Genomic DNA, 10436 nt, shown 5'->3' on the forward strand with positions numbered 1-10436 from the left:
AAATTGTAAATGTATATCCAGAAAATTAAACAGTTTTCTCTCTCTCTCTCCCTTTGATAAAATTACCTATATCAATAGATGAACCGCATTCATTCTATTACTCTATCTCCTAAACATTTCCTTACCTCTTCAATTAGCGTGGAGAGTTGGTCGAGTGGCTGAGGCGAAATGTCCCCAAATATGACGTGGTCCCGAACATTGCTGGTGTCTTCTTCTCGGACGAGAGGAACGTTGCTGGTCTTCAGGAAGTACACAGCCTTCGTCCGGAACCCAGAGGGAACTTCAGACGTTGCTACCAGCTGATTGGACAAGTTCTGCCCGACAATCACCTGTTGTTGGAGTTAAAGCGCTCAGTTTCGTGTATTATGGCTTGTACCTTCTCAAGTACATAAGCGATTTGATGGTAAGTAGTAAGCATCTTGTTCATGTTTACCAAATACTGGTTTGAATTAGCTTCCAACTGTAATAAGCATCCACAAATAATAGGCTTTTCTGTCATGAACTAAAATTGATGACTTTATTCATTTTAATTATCGAATAATTCTGATAACACTTAAACGTGAATATTGTTTTTCTTTGCTTTCTTGGACCTCCATAATTATTTGTAGATGATACGAAAAGTTTAACGAGAAGAATATATCTGATACCCTTTGTTACCGCGTGTGAGCATCTTTAAGGATTATTATAAGGAATCTTTCTCTATTCTTATTCGTTTTTCTGTCCTCATCCATTGAGCTCATTTGAGTACTTCAGTGATGTTTGGTCAATGCCAAACATACATTTACAGAATATTAATAACAGGCCTTTACGCACACACACATATGGTTCGTGTCTAAATCCAAGAAGGATTAGTGTTTACATCCAGCAAGGGCTAGCCTCTAGATAATGACAGATAGTATATATATATATATATATATATATATATATATATATATATATGTGTGTGTGTGTGTGTGTGTGTGTGTGTGTATTGACAATCTATCGCTGAAGTATGCGGTGATATATGTGTCAGTAATACATACATTGGCCCTGAAGATGTATGGCAATACAATATCACTAGATCAAAATTCCTCCAGCTTTAATGACATATATATATATATATATATATATATATATATATATATATATATATATATATATATATATATATATATATATACCACACAACTGGTCTACTGCAAGACGAATTGCGTCTTTCTATGCTACTATGAGATTCAGGGCCTCTGTAACACGGTTTTTTTGGACTTTGCTCCTTATCAAAGCATCGGATGTAGCTGAAAGTTGACATATGTATATTTTACAACCACACACAAATTTTGTCAGCATTATCAATAACCTAAACCCGATAGTTTTAATTTTTATAGAGTAAAAATGATCTAGTCGACGCCATAGCCAGTGATAACGAGCCAAGAGTCGAAAACATTCATTACGTAAGCAATGTAAACACCTTTTGACAAAATTTTGCCCCGCCCATCCACCAGACACCCATTCACCTTCTTCCGTCGGCTCTGAAACCCATAACAGTCAAGAATAGCTAACAGGATTTGGAATTGCCCCCGTGGTTGCAAAACTGCATTTGTCTTACGACTTGCAACTGTATACAGTCAAGAGAAAGCCCGTGGCCATATTTACTATAGCCTGAATAGGTAATTATTCAGTTTCTAGTTTAAATCCAATGTTTATGGTCTGATTTGTATTTAGCGTAACATGATTATAATACTTGTAATGTCATTCAGGCTTTTGAACATTTACATTAACTATTCACTCTGCCACCAGAGAGAGAGAGAGAGAGAGAGAGAGAGAGAGAGAGAGAGAGAGAGAGAGAGAGAGATTGTATGTAAACAGTCTTTATATAACTATTTTTTCTTAAAATAAGATTTTTGGGCTAAAATCTCCATCAGACCAACGGATCATCCGATATAATTTTTTTTTTCTTCTTCTTAGGCCGTACGACCGTGTTGGCTATGTTTTGGGCATGACTGCATTTTGTAAAGAAATCATGAATAGTTTTAGGAGTTTTATTTGTACATCTAATGGGAATTTATAGAAGTAAAGTGAACATAATTCATTTATCCTTTAAAATAATTACTACATGTAGCCAAACAAATAGTAGTAAAGATGATAATGCAATGAAGGAATGATACCATACTTTATCTTTAGCTTCAACATCGGCAATAACATACCCAGTTGCCATAATTTGTCAGCTTAATGAAATAACCTATCATCTAATGTTAAACTTAATTTCTGAGGAGGCCATGGCTTACTGCACAGTGAAAAAAAACATGACAAAGACTTTATGAATGGCGGAACGATACATAAATGTGGGTGGGGTATCTGTGCTAGCGTAGTAATACTACTGTAGCAGTAGTGCCGCAACAGTAGTATACATGAATTAAACGTTTAGGCCAACTGCTGAGATCCTTGAGGATCATTTAGCACTTCTTACAACTACTCGAGAATTGAGTTTTTATAGCCAGAATTTAAATTTTATAATCCAATAATGCCCATGATAGCCTTCAGTGTTATCCTGAATTATAACGAGGCCAAAGTGGGTGGAGCCTCATGAAGTCATCATTCTGACGATAATTATTGGTGAAGGTTTAAAGCCAAAATACGGTACCCGGCTTTTTTTTTTTCAGTAAATATGTAGGTAGATAGACAATAAATAAAAATTGCTTGACATTGGATATAGCAGTCATCAAATCAAGCTTGTCTAATACGTTTTTGAAAATTACCAACTATTCCCTACACCTTGTCAATGTGATTGTGACCTATAAAGTAGACTGTAATTTCTTAGGAAACTTATTTTGGGAGTTAGACTAATAATCTATGTGTTTTTGTATTTATTACCATATTTTGTTGGTTTGTTCGTTATGACAATTATCAGTGGATAGGTTTCAGAGTTCATAAAGGTGTACTGCTTTGCTTTTATTTAAACTTTTGTGTCATTGTTGGCAGAGGTATAGCCTTCGTTACGTATAGCCAATCATCGATCGAGAAAGAGGGAAGAAATGCCGTCATAAGTTACGTAACGAGTGCGTTCGAAACCTTTTCTCTGAGTAAGTTGGCCCGTCTTCAAAAAACGTCACTTTTACATTATAAGTACCAAATTTATTCAACCTACGTAATGCAGAATATAGTCAAAGTTTATGTGTAGATATAATGTGCATTCTGAATAAGCTTTATATTTATGAAATTCATAGATAAAAAATTATTGCGAAAAAACCGTGTTACAGAGGCCCCGAATCTCATAGTAGCTTATTCCCGCAAATTTTCGTAGATCGTAAACCATCGTCTTCTCTTCCTTCTCCTGCTTCTTTTGCAATCTCTATATACCCATTCCGTTATTCTTAATATCCATCTACTATCTGCCAGATATATATATATATATATATATATATATATATATATATATATATATATATGGGGGTGTGTGTGTATTTTCTATTATGTAATTGAAATCTTACAAGGGCTCCTTTTCTTTTACAATGTTTATCATACCTGTTCACCATCCGAATCCAGGAATTTTAGAAGTGCCGCCCTTGTGTCCTCATTCTGTACCGCCTTGATCCAACGGTCCGCCTTCAGTCGTAACGTCTTGTTGGTGTATTCCCCAAGAACGTCCCAGTTTTCTTTCTCGCCTTCTACTATGGCCGCCATCTTGTACTTCCGGTTTTAAACTACCACAACTGCTGTCTTGGATTTGTATTTAAGCCATTACTGTCGCCATTTTGTATTTCTAAATCAAGCCACCTCTCCCGACATCTTGGATTTTCAGTTTAAGCTGCTACTGTCGCCATCTTGGATTTTCAGTTTAAGCTGCTACTGTCGCCATCTTGGATTTTCAGTTCAAGCTGCTACTGTCGCCATCTTGGATTTTCAGTCTAAGCCTAATGAAAGATAATTAAGACAACTATAAACGGTGCTGATCTTATAGTATGCATTTGTGAATTCTGTAAGCTGCATGTTCAAAATAGTTATGGAGGGGTGGGTCCACAAATTTTATATTTACTGGAATCCTCATTTCACATGACACCCGCTTTATTTGTTATAAGAATATTGACGACTCTATTTAAAGATTTTAAAAGGCCACTATTGAACAGCAAAGGCAAGGGACAGTGCCATTGCTCTAGCTTGCAGTACAATACCCTGGGGATTGATTATATATACATATGAACAGTGCTCAAACCCCCTCTCTACCCAAGCTTTGGACCAGTGAGGGGCAGGCAATGGGTGCTGATGACTTAGCAGGTAGACCTATAGGATCCCCCAAATCCTTTCTTAGCTCACAAGGATGGTGAGGTTACAAACACTATAATACACTGGCGAGTTTGATCGGGACTCGAGCCCCAGTCCGGCAGATCATTAGGCAGGGATGTTTCCAATAGGCCACCACAGCCAGTAAGAAGTAATGATTTCCAATCTTTCAATAGTTACAGAGATAGTAAAATACAGCAAATTTCTGTATCAACAGTTACTGTAGTTCTTAAACTAGGCAATGCCAGTTTTGCTCAAACACTGAAAAAATATATTTGACCGCGAGAAAATAGGTGCTATTATGAAGTCATTTAACCAGAAGACTGAGTCACATGAGAATCAGTTCGATAATAAAAGTGAAAAACAAAGTAAGATAAAGTTCAAAATGTTAAACACACAAATAAGAATGAAAACGAAGGAAAAATAAATGACAGAAAGCAGCTCAGCTGGGGCCCAAAATGGATACTACAAAGACCATTGCCTTGAATTTTCGCTCTATTCTTTAAAAAAAAAAAAATACGACACTGAATTATAGATATAGCAGTGAATTTGTGTGTTGATTTTCTTTGCAGGCCCCCGGTGTTAAAGAAAGGCCTTTATTGTCTAAAAGGTTAAATTTAAGCTAGAATATCTGTTTAGAAGTGAAACCTCCTTTAAAATGGAAGTATATGTAGTTTATTTATTGTTTGCTTTAGAGCAAAATAATTCTGCCATGGAGGGTGCTTACTCTAATTATATCTATTCTGATCAAAGATTTCCAGAAACTAAACAGGCTATGAAGAGGCTTCTTAAACCTTCGCCTTTTACATAAAATTTCCTTAACTAAAATTCATCTCGATATTTCTTTAAACCAATTACAGGTCCACTGCTAGTAATGATGGTTCTTAAATATTTGAGAGATAACGTTGTGTGATATCACTCTTCCGATAAGGCAGGTCGTCTGACGCAAAGGGCCTCGGTTAGATTTCGCCAGTCGTCTCTATCTTGAGGTTTCCTTTCCATGACTGACTAAATCCATAGAGGATTCATTGGCTAGATACACCAAAGGATAGTCAGTTCCTTGTGATCACCAACCCAACCTTTTTCTTATTATTTACTGCATTTCAGCCCTTGTAGAGGCCCTTTGCATCCTGTGAGTTCCAAAGGATTAAATTAATGAATGAATGAATTACAATAGGATCAGGAATAGTAAATCAACGTTCTTCATCTATAAGCTAATTCATTATGCCAGAATATTTTCTTGGTAAATACACCCAAATGCAGTATTATTCTCCCTTGGACATTATTCTCTTGAAATGGATTAGGAATAACCAAAACTGATAACGTTTTAAATCCACTTCACTTCAATAACTTGCCATAAAAGGCAATGATCAATAGATGAAGGCAAGTTCTACCTTTTAGACATGCAAATTTAAGAAAGAAATAAGAACAAATTATTGCGTAAATTAACGTTTTTTTTTTTTTTTTTTTTTTTTTTTTTTTTTTTTTTTTTTTTTTTTTTTTTTTTTTTTTTTTTACAGCATTAAGCCGCATTCAATAACAGGGAATTGGCAAACACATGGTCACTACCACATTCAATCCCTTCACTCCTTACTAAATCGTGGATGTGTTAACCCCCTGTGCCATTTTACATTCACAACATTAATTACATTAATTACATCATACTCAGAAGGTTCACCAGTAGCGTAACAAACCCATATATACAGTGATTCACATTTCACACCTTTCTTGCACGAACTCTTGTAGTTTAAAAAATCAACGACATTCCCTTTTCTATAGTTTTTCTAACGCTATATATTTAATCTTACTCTCCTTCCTCTTAGCATTTCTGAAATACATTCTCTTTTCACTAACCTATCGTCCTTCATTTTATCAACCTGTTCAAAATGAATAATTTGAAGTTCTCTGACATCCTACCTGTTCAAAATACTCTGGTCTTTCATTTAACATACACTATTGAAAAAAAAACATAATTTTAATCGGAAATTCTCCGTAAAAATATACTGTCCTTCAGTAAAATACAGACGACCGTAATTTTACCTTACTTTGTTATTATTTTTTATGGGTTGGTGACCGTAATATCACTCCTTAAGGTCAATATATCCGTTTTTATGACGGTAAAAATCCTGGAATGAATCTTGCCAGGCATTTACCGTTTTTTAATGCAATTTTTTAACAGTGTAGACAATCATTTTGCCAGTTGTTCTTTGTCTATATTCCCCACTATACTAGATAATTTTTCACCACGTATGCTATGCAAAAATAGAATATAACAACCTGGGTTTTTTCTTTCATTTGCACTCAACATCCACATTGCACTTCCACAAGGGACAGTTGGCCTAATTATGGATATAATCCCTAGTAAATCTGTGGATATAAGAAATGTTATGAAGAGCACTATGACTGGCAGTTAACCTAACGAAATATTGCAAAAACAAATCTTGCTTTTTCAACTTTGTTTTGACCAAATAAACATAATACTACCTGAGGTTTTTCGATTACTTTAGCAGGAAACTTTCACACTTGATGTCATCTTCAAAATTTATGTTAGTTAGCTGGGTGGTCCTTCTACGCGAACCATTATAAAAATGTCGATGTTATTAAGATTATATTGTACACTGTCCATTTTTGCTCATGCGAACTATCTGCAAGGAATGTTTCTTTTCTTACACTTATTTCCTTTCTCTGCAAATACAAACTCCATCATGACTAGCAAAAGGAAATCTAACTTTTTCTGATGCGCATTTGACGGTTTCTTATCTTTTCCATGACGTTTATATTAGATATGAGGATTATCTTAATATGTTTCCTTTCTTGGTCATTTCGAATAGTCACTAGAACATAGGGACGATTTGCCTTAGGAAATGACCCCTCGTCGAAGAATATTAGCACTCAGAAACCTTTATGGCCTCTGAAATGACCTTCAAGGAAGTCCGGGAAATACTGCAGTGTCTCCAAGGGGACCTGAAGTTAAGGCCGTCATTCCGTAACCAAGGTAACAAGGACGCCAACCGTTCCCATGGCAACCAAGACGCTCCGCTCTTGTTTATACACGCAATTCACAAATCTTTGAATCACTGTCTGATAATTGAATAGATTAATGCACATAAATTGCTCACTTAATGTACAGTAGTTTGTTACTCTCCTCGTTTATTTCTTGTTGACAAATAAAAACTCATGTTACTAGTTAAGCAAGATTTTAAATGGATAAATATTTCCAATTATTTTCTATAACCGGAATTGAAATGAGCGTGCCATGGCATAATTATCGATAAACGCCAAGACGAAAATAAAGGAAGATGCGGCATACTAACTCCTTGAATAAGGTCAAACAAGAGCCTTCGAGATATCCAAATAATAGTGTACGGGACCCGGCAAAAATGACTGCTAAACATTTAGATAGATATGCATGCATACGCAACCCCTCTCACCAGGGTAGGACTACTCTTCTCCCAATATTTGAGGGACAGGCAGAGCTGAGCGCGATCGGAAAGATATATATATATATATATATATATATATATATATATATATATATATATATATATATATATGTATATATATATATATATATATATATATATATATATATATACACGCACACACACATATGTATGTGTGTATGGATATATACATGATATATATTATATATATATAGATATATTTCCATATATATTATATGTATATTTATACACACACACACACACACATATATATATATATATATATATATATACATATATTATATGAGTGTATATATATACATATATATACACATATATATATGCATATACATAGATATTTATATTCTATATATATTATACACGACTTGTCAAAAATGACGGCTAATCATTTAGGTAGATATGCACTCACACGTAACTCCTCTCACCATGGTATTACTACTCCTCTCCCCGTTACCCGAGGGACAGGGAGAGCTGAGCGGCATGACCTGAATTATATATATATATATATATATATATATATATATATATATATATATATATATATATATATATATATATATATATATATATATATAAATGAATATATATATATATATATATATATATATATAAATATATATATACATATATATATATATATATATATGTATATATATATATATATATATATATATATATATATATATATATATATATATATACTCATATAGAGCCAGGCAGTTGCTCATTATTATATGGGGAAGATAAGACGAAGGTCTTCCTATATAGCATTTTAACTGTTGAAATTTACACACCTCAGATTGATAGAAGTGAAAAGTAGAGTCAGATAATTAATTTTCTAATTTTATAAGTTATGTGACTATATCTAATATAAAGGACTTATACAATATTGACTTCTATTGATATTGTATTACATATAATAGATTGTCAAATGGAAGTAAAATGTTACAAGAAAGGGGGAAATATGGGTAAGACCAATCAGAGGTTTCTGACCTCCGCTGAAAGGTGGCGTTGACATAAAAAGAAAGACATTCGATTTTCGTCTGATCCATACTCCGGATCCTGACTCGGATCACGTCCAAAATTTACTCAGCGAAGTCATCCACGACCCAAGAATTGAGAAATTTATAAACAACCATCGTTCACTTATGACGTAACGTTACATGACAAAAATTTCAAATCCGGATCTAGAATCCGGATCGAGGTTATCTCCAAAATTTAATGGGGTCGTCCATGGCCTAAGACCTGATTTGGTGAAAATTTCGTCAAAATCCATCGTGTAGATTTGACGTAATTCTGTCCATAGGGAGACACATGGACAAATAAACAAATAAACTAATTCGATTTTATAACCTTCTTGGCGGAGGTAATGAAACAAAATATAGATTTCAGGTGTATAGAAGTGGCGTAAACTTTCGTGGGGTTGTACCATATTACAGTATGATGGGTCTTCTGGAAATTTGGTAGAGTCAAGTTCAACCCTAATCCTCTTAGTAATAAATTGATTAGATTTCATTCTTTTTGTTGGCAGCGTAATGCCAGCGTGATTTATTTTCTACGTGTAATAGAATGTAATAAGAAGCTTGTTGGAAAATGATGAAATAGGAATGGCAGGCGTGGTAAAGATTGCAGAGATGGTAAGAGTGCCACGACTGAGATGGTGTGGGCACCTTTTGAGGAAGGATGGTGGGGAGGGAGTGACGAGGGCTTGGGAAGAACCTGTTAGTGGAAGAGGATCAAGACGAAGGCAGAGAATTAGATGGCGATATAAGGTGAAGGATGATATGGAGAGAAGAGGTTTGGTGGACGAGGATGCCTTTGATAGAAGACATTGGAGAGCGCGCATCAGGCAACCGACCCCTTAGTGTGGGGATAACTGTGGGAAAAAAAGAAGCTTGTTGGGGGAAGCGTTATATACTAGGAGGGAATTTTAAATACAAAGTATGAGAACCTGAGTTCGATTCCTGGGAAAGAATTGGATGTTGGATAAACTCCTTGAGAAAAAACTATTGTGATGTCTCTGTTGATTTAAAACGAGGAACCTGGTATTAAGCGCTATGAAGTGGGTTGTACCCAAAGACAAGGTAGAGACCGGCATTGCTTTATAGACACACACACACGCACACACACACACACACACACACACACACATATATATATATATATATATATATATATATATATATATATATATATATATATATATATAGACGAGCGAAAAATAGATTACTATCCGTGAAGCTCTGGTTCGGAGTGTTCGGGCAATAGCCATCCATACCAGCTCCTCCGCCTATCAAGGTCATAGTTAAACCATAATTTCTACTGCTGATGCAGTAAGCGGGGAAAGGGAAAAACAAATATTAGAATATCTCGAAAACAGATGTTAGATTGTCCTTTTAATCACTAAATCACACAGCTGAGGAGCGATACCCTTGGATTCCTAAATATTTTCTCTCACTCTAGATTTTATTTTCTGAGCTTCTTCCTCTAACCCTGACATGTCTTGTTAGGTATTTATTCTTTAGCATTTGTGTTCCTTTCTTTCATCATTTAATCATATATTTATCAAACATTCTAATTATTTTTAAAATGAATGGCCTTCCCCTCCGGTGCTCCTTAGATCGTCGATATTACTTCCTAGCTTCTTACTATCACTCTAAAAAAAAAATCTCTCCCGATTGGCAACAGATTCATGAAACACCTTCACTTGACCAT

General features: G+C 34.9%; 2 protein-coding genes across 2 annotated transcripts in view; one reads left to right on the top strand and one right to left on the bottom strand.

Annotated features, from left to right (window-relative positions):
* LOC137659743 (dynein beta chain, ciliary-like) overlaps window positions 1–335 on the bottom strand; it is a gene marked incomplete at its 5' end in the record, with an annotated part of 223797 nt that extends 223462 nt beyond the window's left edge. Inside the window, 1 exon segment of the mRNA XM_068394556.1 lies at window positions 126–335. Coding sequence (XP_068250657.1) covers window positions 126–335 — 210 coding nt within the window.
* The window catches only part of LOC137660290 (protein deadpan-like), a 27594-nt gene continuing 17433 nt past the window's right edge, over window positions 276–10436 (top strand). The window contains exon 1 of the mRNA XM_068395078.1: window positions 276–403. Coding sequence (XP_068251179.1) covers window positions 401–403 — 3 coding nt within the window. The 5' untranslated portion in view covers window positions 276–400. The remainder of the gene's footprint in view (window positions 404–10436) is intronic.

Source organism: Palaemon carinicauda, chromosome 20, assembly GCF_036898095.1.
Source record: "Palaemon carinicauda isolate YSFRI2023 chromosome 20, ASM3689809v2, whole genome shotgun sequence".
NCBI lineage: Eukaryota > Metazoa > Arthropoda > Malacostraca > Decapoda > Palaemonidae > Palaemon > Palaemon carinicauda.